Below are 21,158 nucleotides of genomic sequence, written 5' to 3'. Positions count from 1 at the left end.
TTTTAGGTAGGATGGGAAGTGATGTTAGTCATTATCTCGGGAGGTTTTTATCCAATTCCAAGTTGTAACTTCTTTGGTTTCCTCCCACCCCCAAGAGTATTCATTATTAACTATTTCAGAAGTTGATGTTTTCAGAAATGCTTCTTTTCTCAGCTGAATTTTAAACAACGCAGTGGAATATTTTCTTCTTGACAGAATTCAGTGTTCTAACAATTTAAAATTTAAAAGCTAGTTTTCTTGGCTATAGGTAAATGCAGTTCACTTAATTTTTAATTTTTAGTATGATGAGTTTTTCTTTAAAGGAAGCTCTTAAGTCTGATTGCCTGGAGGCCTCCAAAAGTAGCTCACTCTGCATTCAGGGGCACTGCTGTGCTGATCTCCTTAGGGCTGAAGGCAGAGAGAATGTGTATTAGAACGAAAAGGAAGGAATGCAGTAGAGACATTGTTGGTCTCTCTAAGAGCCTGTATGCTTACTGTAGGAAGTGACATTAATGATAACCCTTGCATTATTACAGCAAGGAAGTCATGGGATGGGGCTTTAGGTAGAAAATAGCAAGTGCTCTGAGATACGCTGCATATTATTCCATTATGAAGTAGTCCCATTAGCCTGTTAGCAGAGGCTGGCAGTGAGAATTGTCTGGAATCCAAGACAATTGGCAGAAGAAAGCAGAGGGAATAAAATTATTTCACAGCTGAGGGAAACACAGAACACAAAACTGAGGAACTGGTGTGGGCAACACGCGATGATGTCCGTTGTGATCACGCTCCTCCAGTGCCTTTCATCCCAAAGAGCTGTATGTATCGGTGAGGCAGGCCCTGCAGTGCCCCTTGGACAGAGGTTGATTTTGTCAGACCTACTTTACAAGAAATTGATATGAACAAAAGGGAAATTACTTGTCATGAAGAAGGAATAGTGTCTGAGATACCATAACCTCCAACTCCTGACTCCAAAACTACCAGGCTGGTACACCGTGGCACAAGTGTGCTGTGTGCCACGCAGACACGATCCTGCCGACTTCTACGGGTCAGTGTTTAATGTTATCATCTAGTGGAAACGGTGTATTAAAATCCACCCATTAGCATATTTATTTTGTTGGGTTTATATATCTTTTCTTTAAAGAAGCAAAATCCAAATATACTTGTAATATGTTCCTAGTAACGCTTCAGTTGTTTATAGTAAGAATGGGAAGTAAAAAAAGAAGAAATAATAAAGGTGTCAGAGAAGCTTTGACTTTAGCTTCCAGGTGGTAGACACTAGAAATGTCAGAACCTATTCAACCTTGCTGTGTCAGGAATACTCACAGTCAGTAAAAGGCAAAAGAACTAAATACCACTAGAAAGCAAAAAATAAATTTTAAAAAGACACAAAACATCTAATAACATGTGTGAAATGGGATGTCTTTTGAGATTCTGGCCTGCAGCCTTCCTTGGGTCTGAGTGAAAATAAAAAAAGCACATGTGGTTAATCTTAGCAAGTTTCTGTGGTGGGCCTGATTTGACTGGAGGGAGGATGGAGCTGCTAACGGAAGGCTGGGTTCACTGAGTTACATGCACATTTAGGATGCCTCAGCTGCCGTTCAGTACAGAAAAGAGATGTTTATTTATTTGGGTTGGGTTTTTTGGTTGCTTAAAAAAAAAGCAAATTCAGCTTACCTCTGTGATAACTTTGGCTCTGAGCTTTTTCCTTCCTTGGCAGTAAATGCCAATCTGTCATGACCTGGAAGCTCCTGATCTTCTTTCTGACATGCCTGAGAATTTGCAGGCTCTTGTCATACCATCCCTTCCTCTCCTGAAGATGACGGCACGTGGCAGCTAACTTACTCTGAGAACAAGCCCAGAGTTAAGTCTCGGTTAGTAAATACTCACCTTGCACGTAATGCCAAAGTAACACTTATTATGACCCCCCGTTGGGTAACTCCTGCTCAGGACCTCTGTCCCTTGTTTGTGGAGGTTGCAACTTTTTCAGATGAGGTTATAAAGCTACATGGTTAGGTATCGTCTTTGGAAACAGATGTGCATCCACAGTATTAATAAACTATAATTCAGGGCAGTTCCACAAAGGCATAGCTCAATAAAAAGAAATTGCATTTTTTTTTATCGTTATTTGGAGGAATAAAGTTGCATCAGGACTTGTCCAAATCACTTCTTTAACAGCCAAAGTATGTGTTTGACCATCTGCATTTTTCAAATAGGCAAAAACAAACATAAATCAACTGTGATTAATTACAGAAAAATACCAAAATTCTTACTCAAATATGAGGATTGTTCTGATTGTCAGTAGAAAGTAGTTTGTAAAAAGAGCTTAAAGCTAAGGTTTAGTTAGCCTTTTTTCAATTTTGCTTGTGGCTCAGTGATGTTAGAATAATAATGTAATTAAAATTATTGCAATTACATATTTGTTTTTTTGAAAACAAGTAACAATGTGACTGTGCGTTCATGGATGTTCAGGAGGTTCATCTGATCATGTAGATTACATCACAAACTAAACAAAAGACCTAATGCTACAAAATTGTAACAAAATCCCGAGTTCAAAAATGCAAATGAACTTTGAGGACCAAGATAATTGGCCTTTTAGCTTCTCCTTATAAAAACAAAGGTTTATTTGCCTTTTAAATGGGCCAATAAAATTGAATGGGCACCTTACAGTGCATGCAGAATAGACAGTCAGGAAGAATAAGCTATAAGAAACAAGCAGAGGAGCTTTTAAGAGATGAAGTTTTTTCAAAACTAATAGAAGGCAGATAGTCTGTAAAAGTGTTAAAGATCTGTAGTGAATACAAATCTGAATCAGGGGAATTAAGACTGGGCATGGAGGTGCACTTGTTAGAAGATATTGTTGGTGATCCTCCAGATTTTTTAGGAAGAAAAGCTGCAGAGATCTGAAAGGCCATATCAGAAGCTCTCATCTGTGCTGGGATGTTCCATGAAGCAGCAGAAATGTCTTGGCTGTTAGGTGTTGTTTAGAGAATGTCCTGCTTACGGTTGGGTTGTTCACACACTCTGATGTCTTTTTTTTTCTCAGGTTACTTACAAATTGAGAGTGGGCTCTTTGCATAAATGAGCATAATCTGCTATGAAAACAGATACACCTTAATTCAGTGTTTTTAAAACAGCCATGCAAGATAGAATTTTGTCCAAAGGACAAATACCCTGAACCATTTTCAAACTGTTGACCACAGAGCCTAGGTGCCATATCTGTTAAGAGCAAGAACGAGCACAAACTGCACCAATTCTCTGCTGGTCCCCAGCACAGTGCAGGGGAACTGGTCCATACTGGAGCCAGTTGCTGTTGGTTACCTCTAGCACTGAACTGTTCTTGCTGCTGGCTCTGTGGGATGCAGAACTAGCAGTCCTAATAAGAGCTAATCTGTATTCTTCATTATAGCCCTACACTTAGATAGGGTGGTAGGCTTTCTGAGCCCCTTTGTGACTTGTCATTTCAGATACTTTGTCCCTGTAAATCTGAGAGATTTCAGTGTAGTCACGGTTCAAATGTATTCCTGAGCCTTACACCTGATAAGGAATAACATGTGAACCCAGGATCTTTTGAAATGCTCTGGGGTTTGGGGGTCAGGAGACATTTGAGAATATGTTTCATTTGCATTGCAGGAAAGGATGTTTCCTGGAATACTTGCTCTTCACTGCTTTCTCCACAGTACAGAATTTACATAAAAATCTAGTAAACTAGGCCATTAATAAATATGTAAAAGAAGGCTGATCTGTGAGGTACTGACTCGGTGTATGTGAGGACACCCAGCTCTGCTAGCCCCACTTCAGTTATTATTCCCATGGAATTAGAGGGCTTACATGCCATTGAAATGAAGTGGAGACTGCCAGGCTTTCTAATGTTGTCTTTATTTTTTTCTTTTTTTTTTCACCTGTAAGTTAATGCCTTTTATTTGTTACTTCAGCAGATTATTTTTATGGTAGCTTTTCAACTTTATATCCTGCTGGTATATAGTTTAACAAAATGCCTTTTGAAGCAGTGTATTTAATTCCTCAGTCAAGCCTCTGGGAATAAATTCTTGCTGTATTATAACTGCTTTTATAACTTCGCTTTACTGTGGTTGAGAACTTCTGCAAACTTTTCTTTCAGAAATCACTACTTACTCTCTTTCTGTGCCTCATGTACGTCTCTTTTTCTGTCTACACCAGCTGTTATTTCCTGCTGGTATCCACATCTGGCCTGTCCTGTTACAGTGGCTTAAGCACTTAAAGGAAATTCCGTAATAACATTTCTATTTTTGCATCTGGATCTCCAGGAAGAAAATCAAATTTTCCACACCTGACTAGCTCTTTGAGGAATTATCCATGATGCTGTGTCAATGAGCTGATATTGTAGAGAATCCCTTTCAAAATTACTTTAACAGGCTTTAGTGATTCTGAATGTTAGCATTTATGGTAGGAAATGTTTCATGATGGTACTTTCAGAAGTAACGATGCTGTATATTTCTGTGTAGAAGTCATGTCGTCTTTACCGGTAATTACTTCCCCATGCTTTTTGCAAAGTTAAATATGCAATGTTTTGGCAGAAATGGTTAATGGGGCTCGTTGAAAATTGTTGTTAAATCCCATTCTTGACAAGCAAAATTGTTAATGTTGAATGAACACTTTTCTGGGAAACTTATTTTAATTACAAATGGGAGTTGCTCATCTCAGTCCAGAAATTTTTTTATTTAGAAGTGCTGCTAGGCTGCAGTATATTTCAGTTGTACAATCTTTTTTGTGGACTAATGTGGATAACTGACTAGCTGAAAAGGGTCACATAGACATAGTCCAGCTGGCTGGACAAAAATGCACATTGCTCTCAGCTTATCTGAAGTAAAGCAAAAATAACTGTCTTTGGCTGTTCTTGTTACACAATAACAGGAAGATTTTGGTGGGAAAAGAATGTTGCAGGTGGGAACCGATAACTACAGAAGAGAAACTAGGGGCGGGCTTGGTATTTAGGCAACTAACCAATAATGAGCTTAACTTTTGTAATATGTATGAGCTAATTATAAGAAGGCATAAAAGGTGACTGTAAGAGACAATAAACGAAGTCTGCTGATCACTCATATTGAGCGACTGTGTCTTCCCTCCGTCGCGACAAATGGCGCCCGAACAGGGACCCTAGAGAGGGCTGAACCTGCGAGCCACGGTTCGACGGAGATTCGGGTACCGGTCCTGAAAGCAGCGCAGGAGGCGGAAGGGCACAGTCCCCGCGCCCGGGAGCACCTACAGAGGGTCCCGCCGGCCACGCGTCGCCGAAGTCTCGCAAAGGCTGCAACAGCGCTGGCGAAGGTATGGAGAGACAAGCGACGTATGATTCGCTCATATGCTTTTTAGAAAAGCGGAGCGTTCGGGACATAGATTGTAAAAAGGCATTACTCGGGTTATTAGCGTATGGGATAGCATCCGGGACCCCCGCGGCAGCGGCGAGCGGCGGCGTGCGGCCCGGCAGGCCCCGTCCCGGCCGCGGTTTCTCTCCGAGGCTGAACCCCCCCCCTCCACCCCCCCCGCTCCGATCGGCGCCATGGCGATGCAAGCGGCCAAGCGAGCTGACATCTGGCTGCCCCCAGAGGTCAATCGGACCCTTTATATTCGGAACCTGCCGTGTGGAATCACAGCGGAGGAAATGTAGGATATCTTTGGGAAATACGGACCTAGTCGACAAATCAGAGTTGGAAACACTCCTGAAACAAGAGGAACAGCTTAAGCTTCTCAAGGAAAAATACGGACTTGATAACAAACCCACCCAAAAAAAAAAAAAAAAAAAAAAAAAAAAAAAAAGCTTCAGATGTCACCTACAAGAAATGGGTTTCTGCCTTGAACTAGCAAACATTTCTGTGTTTAAAAAGAAGCCTTTTTGCCTTGATGGAGATAATTTATTCTGTATTCTGTATTTATGCTGTATTCTGAATGTGGAAATTGGTTGGGACTAGGAGGCTGGCTTAAAGGCATTTTGCAAATGGGATTATTATTTTTGATCATTATTGTAATAAGGTTTTTTTTTTTGATCAAAACCAGCCAAAATTATTTGTAAGCATTAGGCATATCTGAAGAGAATGCCTTTATTTGAATCAGCAGTTAAGGTGTAGTTTAATCTGAGGCTGTGGTTTTATCTGCTTCTGGTGAATTTTTGAAGTGATGTAATCAGAGATACAAGGTATACTAAGAGTTATGAGGTAATAAGGTAATAATCTAAGTAAGGGTGCTGTCTTTTATATCTACAAGTGCAACATGCTTTTATGTAGCAGAGAGAAACTTTGACAATAATGTTGCTTGAGCGAGATGTGCATGTGACAACTTGGGAAAAGGGATATCACAACTGGAGTGCAACAGTGTTTCTATGTCTGGCAGAGTGAAATCTTTCAAGACCTGAGTTTAGACAGTCTAAAATAAATTGTTAGTATTCAGAAAACCCATCTTAGGCCTCTTTTGCTTACATAGTGTTATGGAAGTCAACTGCTATTGTAGAGAATTAATGATTTTTTAATACATATTAACGAATACTACTATTTTACCTTGAGGCAGTTGAGTGAGAAATACTCACGTGTAGCATTTGAGGGAATGTCAGCATAAATCGCACTTACAGTAAGACTGCATTTTTAATTACTGTACTCGTTAAGATTTGATGATGCCTTAAGGCTAAGGCCTTATATCACAGATTGGTTCTGAACTAAAAGGTGTGCACATGTAGATATGCACATTTGTGTTATTTTCCTTAATTGGCTACAAAATAATATAATTAGGTTGGGGACTAGATCTTGGGAATTTGTCTATTATACTTCTGTTTGTTAAGGAACGTGCATAACACACAGCACCCATGTAGGCTTGGCTTGTGGCATAGTTGTCAAATTTAGCATAGACATTCAGACAGATAAGCAACGTACTCTTCTTGTGTGTATCACCTACAAGCCATTATGGCTTAGTGTGTAAATCTGTATGTAACTATTGAAAAATCCACTTATGAATGTATATAGCTTAAAACTAATTTTTTCCCTTTGTTAATTCTTTGATATCAATGAGGTATTCTTCAGAAAATGTATGGACTGGTTGGTTGCATAAGGGCAGTTGTTATTTGGACAAAAAATTGTTAATGGTCAGGGATTTTCCACTAAAATATTTGCAAATATTCCTAGTCAAACATCAGTTTGGTTTCTTTTGGGGTTTTGAGCTTGCATTAGTCCATGTTCAGAACTTTAAAATTACCTTTGAATTTTTTAAACTTTTTGTATCACTGGAACAGAAAGAGCATCTAAATTAAAGCTTCAAGCTAACTTTATTTTTCAAGTATTTCTGGAATTATACTTCTGAACTGAGATTTTATAAGTTGGCTGTGTATTTTCCTGTGTTAAAACGCTGTTATTGAAAATGGTCAACCAGGCCTATGTCGCCCAAAATAAAAACGGGGGAATTGTGGATAACTGACTAGCTGAAAAGGGTCACATAGACATAGTCCAGCTGGCTGGACAAAAATGCACATTGCTCTCAGCTTATCTGAAGTAAAGCAAAAATAACTGTCTTTGGCTGTTCTTGTTACACAATAACAGGAAGATTTTGGTGGGAAAAGAATGTTGCAGGTGGGAACCGATAACTACAGAAGAGAAACTAGGGGCGGGCTTGGTATTTAGGCAACTAACCAATAATGAGCTTAACTTTTGTAATATGTATGAGCTAATTATAAGAAGGCATAAAAGGTGACTGTAAGAGACAATAAACGAAGTCTGCTGATCACTCATATTGAGCGACTGTGTCTTCCCTCCGTCGCGACAGACTAAAGCCCCAGCATCTCACATATCAGTCTCTGGTGCAGTCTCCCTCCATGGAAGGAACATAGGGCTACAGCCAGTTTGCTCAGAGTTGAACAACAAAGAAACTATTTCCCCTGCAACTTCCATGAAGTTGACCATGTTTATAAATTGAAATACTTTCATTTTTGTCCAAAATGGTCATTTTGTATGGGAAATAAAGTGTTTCCCTAGGTAAGTACAGGTAAAACAAAACACCTTTGACTGCATTTTGATTTTTTTCTGGTACTAGATGTGTTCCTCAGAAAACCAGAATGGTTAATGACTGATAGCCTCCAGGTTAAGGGGTATCAACGTTCATCCCATGGAGCAACAATGTGTTGCTCATTTGTGTTGTCATTAATCAGCCATAGCTTTCGAAATTGCTTCTGAAAGATTTTAACACTCAGTTAAATCACCATAATTTCTCACTGAAAAAGGCCACACCCAGATTTCATACAGAGATTTCAGAGTGGTGGACTAAAAGGAATAAATCGTCCCGGTTTCTTTGAATCAGATTTGAAGCAAGGTGAGATACCAGGGAAAACAGCATCTTAATGTTTTGACTTTTAGGCAGACCTGACATTTGTTACAGAGCTCTCAAGGTGCTGCTCAAGGGAGGGAAGGTATTTTACAGACAATCAATATAATCCCATGTTTGGTTTTAAAGAATACAGAGAGATTAGGGGATTATAACAACATAGTAGGACACATCGGAACCAAAAATGTGCTCAGGCCAGTTGTGACATAGTTGGTACACTGAAATCAGTATATATTATCTCATTCATTCATTCCATCTACTGCATCATACTGATCAATTTCAGGACTACTTAGAAGGCTTACTTCAAATATACTTTGCAAGTTTTTGTTCATTCTATGTCAGATTTTAACACCCCTGTCTGTCTTTGTTAGTTTGTTCACAGTTTTCCAGAGGAGTTTATGCCATCTTTGGATTCTACGACCAGATGTCAATGAACACACTGACGTCATTTTGTGGAGCCCTTCACACATCCTTCGTCACACCCAGCTTCCCAACAGATGCAGATGTGCAGTTTGTCATCCAGATGCGGCCAGCATTAAAAGGAGCCATCTTGAGTCTCTTGACTCACTATAAGTGGGAAAAGTTTGTGTACCTTTATGACACAGAACGGGGTAAGCACTATCATTTAAAGTGATTTTTCTGTATGGTAACTTACTATAAGCATTACCAGAATCAGTATGTGCAGCAGCCCATCCCGGTTTTCTTCTGGATGCAGGCAGTGCATTCTCATCGTCCTAAAAAACAAGTTTACTCTGAAGAAACTAAAATGAATGGATAATTGAAAAGAAGGCATTCACATTACTGATCATTTGTAAAGAGATTGTCTGGAGGATAGTGTTAGCAGTGTAAGCATTCAATTTGGAATACCTGGTTTCCATGGAACTGCAGACTCAACACTTGTCAGGGTTTTTGAGTCCTTGCAAAATAAATTAAGTCGGCACTATGAAGGAGGCTGTTAAGCAAGACCATCCACTGTGCGTGACACTGCAAATCCCACACCACCTTACATAAATGCGCATTTCTCCTGTCACTGGACAAAAACAATCCATGCTAAGATACAGTCTGGAGATGTCTAGGCATCAATAATGATCTAAGAATATAACGCATGAGATGCTTTAGGGCTCTATGGGAGAAGAGATGCTCTAGATATGTCACATGGATATCCAGAGATGAATTTAGATACATGACAAGAATGACTAGAGGTATGTTTTACTAAATGAAATCATACTAAAACCGATGTTTTCGCGCTTAAGCCAATTGTTAACTACTAAGAAGCACTAAAGGTAGCAAATCCTCTCAAAAAGATACCTAGGTATCAGAAACCATTTCCTGTGAGGAATATTGCATATTTTTGTGGAGCAGCAGTTGCCACCTGCTCTGAGTGTACAGAATTTGCGTCATTACAGATTTCATCCGGGTAACATTTTTTTCATCAGACAGATGTGCCACTGGCCTTCTCACCAGCTTTATGATTAACATCTCCAAGACGTTCTTTGGATCAAAGGGGTCTGGATACAGCCAGAGAAGCTTAGATTCCATTCCCAGCTCCCATGACAAAATTCTCATACCCTGGGCTACTGCATATTGATAAAGATCAGTAGCTGTGCTTTTCACACTGAAGATTAATAGTATCACCCAACTAAGGACATACCATATGTTGAAAGAAAGTAATATTTAGTCTGATTTTAGGTGAACGCCAAGAGTTCAGAATTTTCTGACTGATTTGGAGATGTTAAACATTTCTGGTGTTGAAAAATGCTAATTATGAGATCAAGTAAGAAAGTATGGAGAAGATAAGAATGCAATTGGTTTTTAAATCTTTTAAAACCACTACCGAAATATCCATATTTCTGGTTTAATTCACTTTTAAATAAAAGCTCCTGTGAATATGTCATTTGTCTGAATAAGAAAGGTTTGATGTGACTTAACGTGATAAGCTTACAGCATGTGATAATGTAAAATGTCATACGGTCCAGGACTGATGAAACTTATCATGATTAAGGCTAATAAAGTTTGCTTTGGAAAGAGATACATCAGTCATCCGATATCATGCTAATAAGAAATTTGGTACTTCAGACTGGAATAATCACTTGGGTTTCACTAGAACTTGTCTAGATTATATGACTTATCAGACTGAGATAGTAACAGAAGTCATGAGGGAAGCCTTGCAGACTCAGGCTTGCATTTTTCTACAGTTCTCAGCGTGTACAGTCTTTAGGTAGACACAGGCTTTATCATGACCTTATGATGATGACTAATCCCTTTGGAACAGTTCAGGTTGTGTCTAGGCTTCCTTTTGCCTTGTTAATGCTAAGATTTTAATCACGGGTTAAAACACAGTTCTTGCTGGTGAAATTAACCCCAGGAATCTGACTTTACCTCTGTTGCCTTCTGCCCCTTGTCTTGACTTCCCATTCATATCCTGCTCACAATCTTACAATTACTAATCAAAATCATGTTGTGAACCTGCTGTGGCTCGCATATATGTTGTGCTAGCCATTATGTTATGGCAGTCATTCAAAGTGTCAGGGTGTGAAATCTGAATTAGATGACAGTGCAGGTGACAGTAGGATCATAAAATGTGGCTCAAGGTTAGAAGATAAGACATCTGTGTCTTTACATTGGAAGAGGTATCAGTGCATATAGGTAGCTTGATGTTAGGCTTTGAGTTGTTTGGGATAAACTTACCATATTTTATCAGTCCTTTCTATATTTAGATCCTCTTTGCTGCTGTTTGATAATATTTCCCATCTGCTAAAACAGGAACAAAAATGAACAGCTAATTATCTCCAGTTACTGCTGGCTTAGTTAGGTTAAAACAAACTTTATCATAGTTTTATCATAGTTATAATTACTGTATTCTTCCAGCATTAAAATAAATAAGATTCATGTAGGAGGCAAAGACAGGGCAACTAAGTACTGAGAAATGGACATTAGATTCCTTTGTTTGATGAGCAGTAATCGTGGGTGACAGCACCTGAAACATCTGGCGATTCCAGTAGGCTGCCTAATTTCTTGTTATAGCAAACCAAATACAGAAAAACAGCTCAAGAGGTTGAATGATGCTGATGGGGAATTACTCCTTGTGTCAGGTAGTACATAGGCTGTACATGTTCCTGTGCTGAGATACCATTGGAAATGAAAAAACTAGAGCCGTCACAGTTTTTAATAATTTCTGTCTTAGATACTTAACTGCTTTGGGGCACAAACACTGTAGAGAGAAGGTGTTAAGCAGTTTAGTGTCAGTTCCTGAAATAAACTATCATTTAAATACTGTCTTTCTATGAAGATTATTATCTCACTAGTTTGTTCTGAGAATCTGAGAAATTGCAAAACATTAGGCTGCTCTTTGTTGTTGACTATTAGTTATGGACTAAATTGTTCTTGCAAGTGGTTTTACAGTGTTCTGCTGAAGCAAAACACTGCCATGTATTAAACATTGCATTTACTATTAATAAATACCACAGCATATTACAGATGCCATGCAAAACTGAATAAACCTTCTTGTGGTATTATACTGCTTATTGAACTGTTTCAGTTTAAGCTTAGGAGAATGGAGCATCAGCTTTATAGAATTGTTTTCCTTAAGCAGTGGCTTTTTTTTTTTTCTTTGCCATCAAATCATATAATCGTATAATTTCTGCCTTGGTGACATTAGGCATAATACTGTGATGTTTGGCTCCTGCAAGGAAGACAAAAGATAAATCTCAAACAATAGAAGTTAAGATCTACAATTACATAGATAGGTGGTGAAGCTTTTAATCCAGTGAGTTAGAGTGTATGTTGCGTATGTTTATACTTGTAAGTACATTATTTTCTGTTGCTATGAGATGACTGAATGTTGCAGATTGTGCTCTCAAATTATATTTATGTACAGGTGCAAAATTCAGTTTCTTAAACTGCTGAAAGACACAGAAAGAAAAATAAAATGTGAGATTTATGAATTCCAGCAGCAAAAATTATGTCTTATCATTGCTTATTTCAGTTGCTGGACTTACTCTTCTGTGAAGAAACTGAAATTCAAAAGAAATATCAGATTGCATGTTCTTCTCCTAGTATGAGCAGAAAAATAAATTATACTTTGCACAGGGTAATGATGCATTAGGAAATGGCTGCTAAGGGAAGAAAGGGCATTAAGCAGTGTGTAGAAGAAATAGTCATGTTCATTTGATGCCACATGCTTTTAGTTCATGTGAAAAGGAAAGGCAGGGTTCATTTCTGTTTGTATTAACTCACATCAGTAAGTTGACACTGTTGGTTGCTGTGATGCGTGCAAAATATCTGATTAATTATATGGTGCTAACTGCCTCAGTAGGCTTCTTCGCAGTAGAACTAAGACTAATTAAGATTATGCCAGGAAGAAATGAGATGGGGTTACATACAAGAAGCTATTAAGAATCCGGGTAGCACTTGTCAGGAAAGTCACCTTTTGCATCTCATGCTGAGGATTATGTTTCGTCAAAAACCTCAGGTTTATTTCCAATCTTCAGGTCCATTTTTCTTCTTGCGTTACTTTACTGTAAATCAGATGTTGTTCCACTGAAGTCAGTGGGCTGGAGTAACACTAGTGGGAATGTGTGGAGAGGTAAGCTTGTGGTTTTCATAGTCATCTTAATGTTGCGTGAAAGTGTGAAGTACTTCTCATTTAATTACAAAAATGGCATGGTACATTGTAATACCAAAACTTTTGTTTATTTAAATTTCCATAGTGTTTCTTCAGTGATGTTTCTGTTTATTTTTGCCTGAGAAACATTGTTTCGTACAGATTGTTCGCTTCCCATCTGTCGGTACAACACAGGCATTTTGTCCTAAGTTACTTTGATTTGTCATACCTGCTGTGCACAAAGACAGTGATTTCTGTCACGTAGATCATTTAAACAAAAGCACACCAAGTGGTTTCTGTGATGTGCATCAGGTCTTCTTGTTCTTCCTTCAGATCAGAGGAGTCGTCACAGGACAGGGAAGTGACTTTGTTTGCGTAGGGCCTACCCACACAACGGGAGCTCAGGCTAGGCACACCTACAGATAGACCACAGTCTTCATGGCTTTGTAACCTCTCTAAATCTGAAATTCTTTTGTCAGTTGTTCTTTATTTAGTCTGTCAATAGGTATCTAGTGGTACTTAAGATAAATAAAAAATTCAGTAAATAGGGTTATTGCTGGCTAATTTGTTGTTTTTTTGGGGTTTTTTTGTAATTGGTTAACACTGGGTAGTTGAAGGCTGAGGCATGGAAGTGTTTGTCTAAAGCCCCAGGTTAAGTGGCTAAGAAAAGTTTGAAATATTTGCTTTAAAAGCAATCACATCTTTAATCCTTACTGCAACAGAAACACAAAAATTTGACCTGAACATCACGGATGGGTAAGGATGCAGAAGGCCTGAAAATATAGCTTCAGAAAATGTGATCTGTCATACTCCTTTTAAATATAAAACTTTCTGGTACCCTGTTGCATAAAGAAATGTCAGGTAAAGAGCCAAAAAAAAAAAAAGGTACAACTGTAAGCTTCTCAATGATTATGTGTAAAGTACGGGATTGCCTTAAATTAGGTTCAATACAAGGCAGTGAGGTCTGATTCACTGCTTCTGCTGAAGACAAAGAATAACTCTTCTGTTTAGTTCTGCTTTTACAAAATGAGGTTAGTTATCTATTGCTACCAAAGGACAAGACACTTCTGTACTGCTTTCCCTGGAGAATGAGAGGTTGGAGCTGATAAAAGAAGTGGTATGTGGAACCAGGCTCATTATATCTTCCACAAAATTATATTGATGGGTGGTTTTTTAGGTGTTTTTTTGGTGAAGAGTTGCACTGAAAATTACTGATATGTAGAACATAACATTTTTTGCAAAAAACATCTAGGGTAAGATTATTTTTTGTGGAATCTTTAAAGACTCTGCTTTAGTACCTGGTAGATTCCTAGGGATTTTGGAATGTCGGGTTCTGTTGGACTGAAGACAGCAGTGAAAATGTAATCCAACACAGAATGACTGACTCCTGTTTATAAGCACCTTCCATCAGCAGACAGGTGCAAAAAAACACCTCCTGCCACACAGCTGGTCTCTTAAATTCTGTGTTGTCTTTCTGCATGTTGGGAACTGTTATCTTTGTTTATAAAGATCATTTTTCATTAAAGCACAAAAATGAAAGTAGTGGTAGTAGTTACACCAGCATTAGTAAACCCAGAATTCAGCATCTGCTGATCGGTCAAATGCCAAAAGAATCAATAGCTGAGGTGTTCATTAACATGTTTATTCTTCAGAGCAGGAGGGTTATTCCACTAGCTGAAGAACTGGTCTGAATCCATTGCATGAAGGAAAAAGGATTTAAGGCTGGCTCACCGTTTTCTCAGAATTAAACATGGGCTTGTTTCATTTTAGAATCACAATTTCTGTTTGTTAGTACGTTTATACCTCTGTATTTCTTCTCAGTTGCACCTTTAGGATTGATGTGGTATATTTTGCTTACACTTTCAAAAGTATGAAAAGATTTAAATCTTGACATTATCTTCTGTAAATATCAGTGTGTGGTGAGGTATAATGGAGCATACAAAGCATGTTTAGACGCCTATAAAACACCAAAGGTGACATAACAGGGAAGAGTTACTGCAAACCCTGATTTTTCCGAGTTTTTTGACTCTTTTGCAGGAGTGTTTTGGAGAGCTGCCCAGGATTATGGGGATGATGTGTAGACAATATCAGCTGCTAGCATTTGGGTAGCTATGTAGATAAGCTATCTCATTCTTTTTCCCTACTTCTTTATATACTGGAAAACGCACAGCAGGGAATCAAATTTTGGCAAGACCTCCTAAGCTGAGGCTCGGCCTTCATATCAGAGGAACAGGCTTCACAGGTCTGTGCATTTGAAGAATCATGTGCCTCAGTAACTGCCATCCAGAAATTTTTTCTAAGTCATGATCTCAGCAAAAGGCAACCTGCAGCACGGCCACAAAATCAAAATGTTGCATCTTTTGCATGGCTTTGCTTGAAAGGATGTGATACATGTTCAAGTTTCCAAGCTCTGGTACGGTAGAGAGCACACACAGTATAAAGGCCCTTATTGGTAGGAAATGCATTATTTAGATTTAGAGAACAATCATACTTCATGTAGTTATGTGCAACAAGAAAATGATCTGTTTCTTTCACTATCAGCCTTTTGGGAATGAGTGATTTTACTGTCTTATAATGTCGCAAATTTGTATTTATATAGAATGGAAAGTCGTAGATACTGCTTAGCAATGTTTCTATGAAATATAAGTAATTTACCCTGACAAAGACACAAACCTTGACATTCTTCTTTAAGGTGCATTGCTTCACTGCTTTCAGCAGTATAATGTATGAACTAAGGCTCTATTCAGGAAACATGCCAGAACCTTAACTGAAATATTCCAGGATTGCTTTACTGTTTGACTTTACTCCCAAACACTTTTAGGCAAATCTGAGCCTGAACAGTTAAATCTAGCTTTTAATTATCACTCTCCATTTATTTCCTCTGAAATCTGTAGTCTCATACGGGCTCCTTTTATCTTGGTCTCTGTGGTACACAGATACAGAGGAAAGCCCCTTTACTGATCGTTCCCCAAACAAACACCAAGACCCTGTGTGGGAGAATGGATGTTGGCTGGTTTTGGGGTGGACTGAGAGCCTTAAGCATTTTTCTCCTGATCTTTTTCATTAGCTGCTATTTGTTTAGCTTTACCCCGGTAATCACTTTAAACCGTTTTTCTAGCTTATGAGCAAGAGGAGTGAATCAACTTTGAAAGTCATCCAGCACAAGATGTATCATACTGGCAAGACTAAGATGAAGCTGAAGACCAACGGCATAGGGTTCATGGTGGTATTCTGTACTGCAGCTTTGTGCCTCTGTGGAAGTTTTGTGTTTACACAGTGGTTCAGTTTGGTGTTGAGATGCCCAAGCAAAATGCCTGAGCGTCCCCTGAAGCTGTTGGAACACATGCTGCTGTCAGCAGTATTTTCCAGCCACAAGTGGAGTAACTGCACATGTGCAACAAATTTGTGTCTTGTTTCATGGTGCCCCTGAGAATAAGGAAGTGTGTCAGCTCATTCATGAAGAAAAGCAGGAACACCAGGGCAAGAGCATGGTATGACAGAGCTCCAGTACTGCTCCTGCAGTGATAATGTGTTAACATCCATTCTTCCATCCACACACTGGTGTCGTGGTAGGGTGTTATGGTAGCCTCACCTACACTGAGTGTGAATCTGGCCGTGGCTGGAGGGCATCAGAATCTGATCTCACTTGATGTAAAAACAGCTTGTAAGACCTAGTCAGAACGTTCAGGGTACAGAGTATGTACAGGAAGGTCCTGTATAAATAATTTCTGGAAGCCTAAAGCAGGAGGTACCCTTGTGGTCCTAGTGAAAACAAGTAGAACTCTCAGGAACATGAGCTGAGGCCCTGAATATCTTGCGTAGTAAACAGAACTGGCAGCATTGCCATTCACCCATGCCTTAGAGATTAAGTCTGCAAACGGTTGTATTTATAAACTGACTTGTGTAAATGCATGCATGTAAATATTTAGCTTTTCATAAATATGCATGTTTTATCAACTTTTGGTATAGCCATAACATTTAATGTTTTTTTATTGTATACACAAGTAATTTAAGTCGCAGAAGCTTTGATTCTCAGTTAATTTTATGTGTGTATCAGCAAAGCTTAAATGGTCAGAATCTCACACTTCCAGATTTCTTGAAACAAAGCTAAAGTTCAAGACCATTTCCAAGTGCAGGTGGGGGGGGTGGGCTGAAAAGCTACATGATAGGGGTTGTTGGCCCTTCTGCTCCAAGGCAAGGGCAAGGACTTGACACAAAGCCAAGCCTTTGAGGTGATGCTTTGAACCAGACAAGACAAGATGGATTTTGTTCATCTTGGAGGAGACAGGACTTTTTAGACTAGAAAGGAAGGCTGTAGAAAATAATACCTGTATGCAAAGGACTGCAAGTAAATTTTTATCAAACCTATTTCTTTAACCCACCTCACCCAAGAGATCTAGGAGTTTACATAAAGATACTTTGTTTGAATTTATTGTTTTGCATCTGTATATGCAGCATAGCTTAGAAGACTGAAAGCCTTTGGTGTTTTGGCATCCAGATGCTCAGAGCAAGGCAGGCTAGCTTCACCTGGGGAGTTGTGCTGATTCTATTCATGGAAGTGAACTGTCTTGCTGACTTCAAAGTCTGCGTAAGGGGATTGGTACTTTGAGTGGGACTGAAGAAAGCAACACTATTTAGTAATGGAATCCAGATGAAGCCATTTTCAGGTATCAAAAAGGGAGATGTGTAACATTGCATTAGTAGGTGAACTTTACTACATATTTCAGTGGAGTAGCCTGTGCTGGTTATCCATGTGTTTTCCAAAGGAAGATTTTGACATCCTATACCTTAGTGCAGTTAAGGTGGAAGTATTTAGCATGTTAGTATTCTTACAAGTTTGCAAATTTTATCACCCTTCACCTGGGTCTTGACTGTGTGTTTACTCTTCCTGTGCATCTTTCTTCACTTAGAAAAAGTTCATTCTTGAGTGGTAGCTATTGTTGGTGGCCTGTGGTACTTTGTGGAACAATGGTTGCGTTTTATTCACAATGCGGGAACAGGTTCCCTGCGTACCCTGTGAGAGACCACACAATTTTGTGAGCCTGGCATGATGCAGTAGTGAAAAGGCAGCCTTCAGCCCAGGCAAACGAACCGTTCACCAGGTGAAGAACTTCTGTGGAATGAGCACAGGCTGTCGTAGCTTTATGGCATGACTATAACAGTTGCAAATGGTAAAAAACCAACAAACACAAACTAGATTTCTCCAGTGCTTGAGGAGTATATGAGTGAAATCTCAACAATTCAGTAAGTCAGAGCTGCTCCTTTCATGGAATAGCCTCAGATGCTCCAAAGCAGGTTCTCAGCTAAGCAGTGACATGTTCCTTTCTTACTACTAAAAGAGAGGCCTCATGTGCATTTTGAATTTCTTTTTATACAGGACTATATAGCATGCTGGGTGAATGGTGTGCAAGATTTTAGCTTTGTTAAAGGCTTTGTGCTTTTGAAGTTATTTTCATTTGATAGTCTCAAACAACAATGAATGAAGATTGACAATATGTGTATCGGGCATGCAAGGCTTTTCAGTCCTGTTTTTCAGATGGAAGGTGGATGTACTGATCAGTAGGTTAACAACCTGATCTTCTACTTACATATATGGAAATACCTTTATTGAGTTGAAAGCACAGTGAGCTTTGACTTTGAGATGTGCAGAATGTCATACTGGAAGTCAATGGCCATGGTTACTAATTAAAAAGTTTTTCATATTCCTACACAAGAATTTCCTCAGATTTTACCATTAATTTCTCTTCTCACCTAGAAAAAAAAACTTGAGCCTTTGAAGAAACTCATAATTGATTACTAAGAAGCTTTACATTTAAGGTAGTTATTTAAATGGTATTTGCCATGGAGTTTATATAAAGGAATCCATAGGTTAGAGGTGCAATACCTTCTGTCATCCATGACACTTAGCCCTTTTAGATGTAGTTTCTTTTTTCAGGCTTCAGAGAATTTACCAAACTAGTTTGACCACATGTCTTTTTCTTCCCAGAAAATATCAGCTGTCTCAGTAAGCATAAAGATGACTCAAATGCTTTGTTACAAGAAAAATAAATGTGAATGCATTCATGACAAAATCACTCAGCTGGCAGGTGAAATGACCTCATATTGTATTTAGGTTAAGGAGTTTTTAAAGGATTTTTCTGTTGCTGAGATACATTTTTCTCTGGTTTCTCGTGAGACATTAAAATCACTTTTATTTTTTACTTTTTTTTTTTTTTTAAATCTCCTTGCAATTCACAGTAGGACAGAACTGTAAGCATGCATTTCAGGAGGTATATAAGACAGTGTACTGCTATAGTACAGTGGAATGAAAAACAGCTCCATAAAGTGATCAAGTATTAATCTCTAAAGAGAAAAAAGTGGAAAGTTCCTGACATGAATTTTATACTCGGTAGCAAGTAATTATTCATTTCTTCAGCTGTAGGTGCATAGCTTTTCCTGGCCACCTCTTTTTTGTTGATTCATGATGTAAAGACTCATCGGGAGAGAAAGGTGACCTAACGTTTTATTCCTCCTGATCCTGAGCTCATCGTCTTCGCAGCCTGTTGCTTTGCACTTGGCAGTATTTTTGGCTTACCTTGGTTAGCAGCAGCCCAAAGAAACAAATGGCCAGTCAGTGAATGGCACAGCATGGCAGTATTTACTCGGGACCCCTCTGCAGTTCCTTAAGGTGATTAAGCGCAGAGTTGTCATCTCTTACAACAGCGGAGTATCCCCTTTATTGCTGAAGTGTTTCTCCTTCAGTGTTTAGGGCCAGATTCCTCAGGCACCGCCCTGTGAAGCCAGTGTGCCGTGGAGTCTGGATTTGCACGTGAAGTACATCTGTGCTCCCCCCGGGTGGGTGGCATGGAGCCTGAGCAAGGTGAGGTGCTTTGGCCAAGGTAGTAGTAGTTTAGAGAGCAGTGGGCTAATGCAGTGTACCTGAAACAGAAGAATTTCATAAGCCAAAACTGCGACTGCTGGAAACACAACTCCCGTTCGGTTCTCTGCCCCAGTGCGGTGATCTGTGCTACAGCTGCAAACGCTCGGTAAGCTGTGAGCATCGCAGTTCCATGCTGACATGATAAAACAGCATCCGTCTGGAAAGGTTAACAGATACCAAGCAGTGGTTGTTAAGGTTTCTTAGGAGCTCCTGAGGTGTTGTTTGCTTTGGGGATATTTTTGTCAATGCTGATAATAACAATATGCAGTGAATTGCCAGGGCTGTGCACGTACCAGATATGAGGACTGTTGTTATGTGCATAAAGTGCTAATATCTTTATGCCATTTCTTCTGCTGCTTATGAAGTTGTGAGTTATTTCTCTGCTCTCTATATTCATGTTCAGGAAAGCAATAACTCATTTTTGATAACTCGGATTTTGATAATCTGCCCAACTGTACTTGGGAATGGGTTTATAAAGGAGTGCAGACACTCGGTACGCTGCACTGAACCATACTACCCAAGGCCAAAGAAGGATCTAAATTGCTTTGTTCAGTTGTGGTGGTTTTTTAATTGGCACTTAGGTGTTGTGAGCATTTAAATGAGGCTCCTTTCCCCTTTGTAAAGTAAAAGCCACTTCTGGCTATTCTAGTTTAGCCTAATGAAATAGCAACCTTTTCTCCTTTCATGTTCTTGTGACCTAGTGTACAAGGCAGTCTCAAAGGCGATGGCCCTGAGCTGCTCTTAAGCTGTCCAGATCTCAGAGTCATGGTTAAGAAGACGTTTCCAGAGAAGAAAATGCGTGACAGTGGCCATTAAAGATTTTTGGGGGGACACTTTAGAATATTGTAAACACTCTGAAGCCATCAGATAAATATGGCAAGTAATGCAGGCGCTTTCAGGTGTCTCTTTTAGTAAGGTTTTTCATGCTGATCACGCTAGGGGCATAATATTGTCATTTTTGTAGCAAAGGCTATATACGGCCTTGTAAATTTATACTATGATCCCCTTGGTGATATAAAACTAATAATGTAGTCTCAGAATTAACATGGGAAAGCATTTATTAAAACTCTTGGGTGCCTTCAATTCAATATGAGTGGTGGTGTTAATACCCAGGTATGGGTGGTTCTAATGGGTTCTACATCAAATAAACTAAAATGTTGGATAAAGTTCTGATATAAACAATATATTTCCTTTATTGGATATAATTTCCAGTTGCCATTATGTCCTGCTGAGCCATCTAAAATATATGAAAGAATCCATAATTGTCACTCTTCTTTATGAGATGTCAAAGTCATATACTACATTGACCTCAATCTATGTGCA

The 21,158-nt window shown here is 39.0% G+C and overlaps 1 protein-coding gene across 5 annotated transcripts in view; it reads left to right on the top strand.

Annotated features, from left to right (window-relative positions):
* The window catches only part of GRIA3 (glutamate ionotropic receptor AMPA type subunit 3), a 157,682-nt gene that overhangs the window by 28,918 nt on the left and 107,606 nt on the right, over positions 1-21,158 (top strand). For all 5 annotated transcript variants that reach the window (XR_005107484.1, XM_037408044.1, XM_037408043.1 and 2 more), the window contains exon 3: positions 8,685-8,924. Coding sequence is in view for 4 of the 5 variants with exons in the window: in XM_037408044.1 (XP_037263941.1) it covers positions 8,685-8,924 (240 nt within the window). In the remaining variant the exon portion in view is untranslated. The remainder of the gene's footprint in view (positions 1-8,684; positions 8,925-21,158) is intronic.

Source organism: Falco rusticolus, chromosome 14 (genome assembly GCF_015220075.1).
Source record: "Falco rusticolus isolate bFalRus1 chromosome 14, bFalRus1.pri, whole genome shotgun sequence".
NCBI lineage: Eukaryota > Metazoa > Chordata > Aves > Falconiformes > Falconidae > Falco > Falco rusticolus.
Note: the sequence above shows the minus strand (reverse complement) of the source record. Positions and strands in the feature narration are given on the sequence as shown.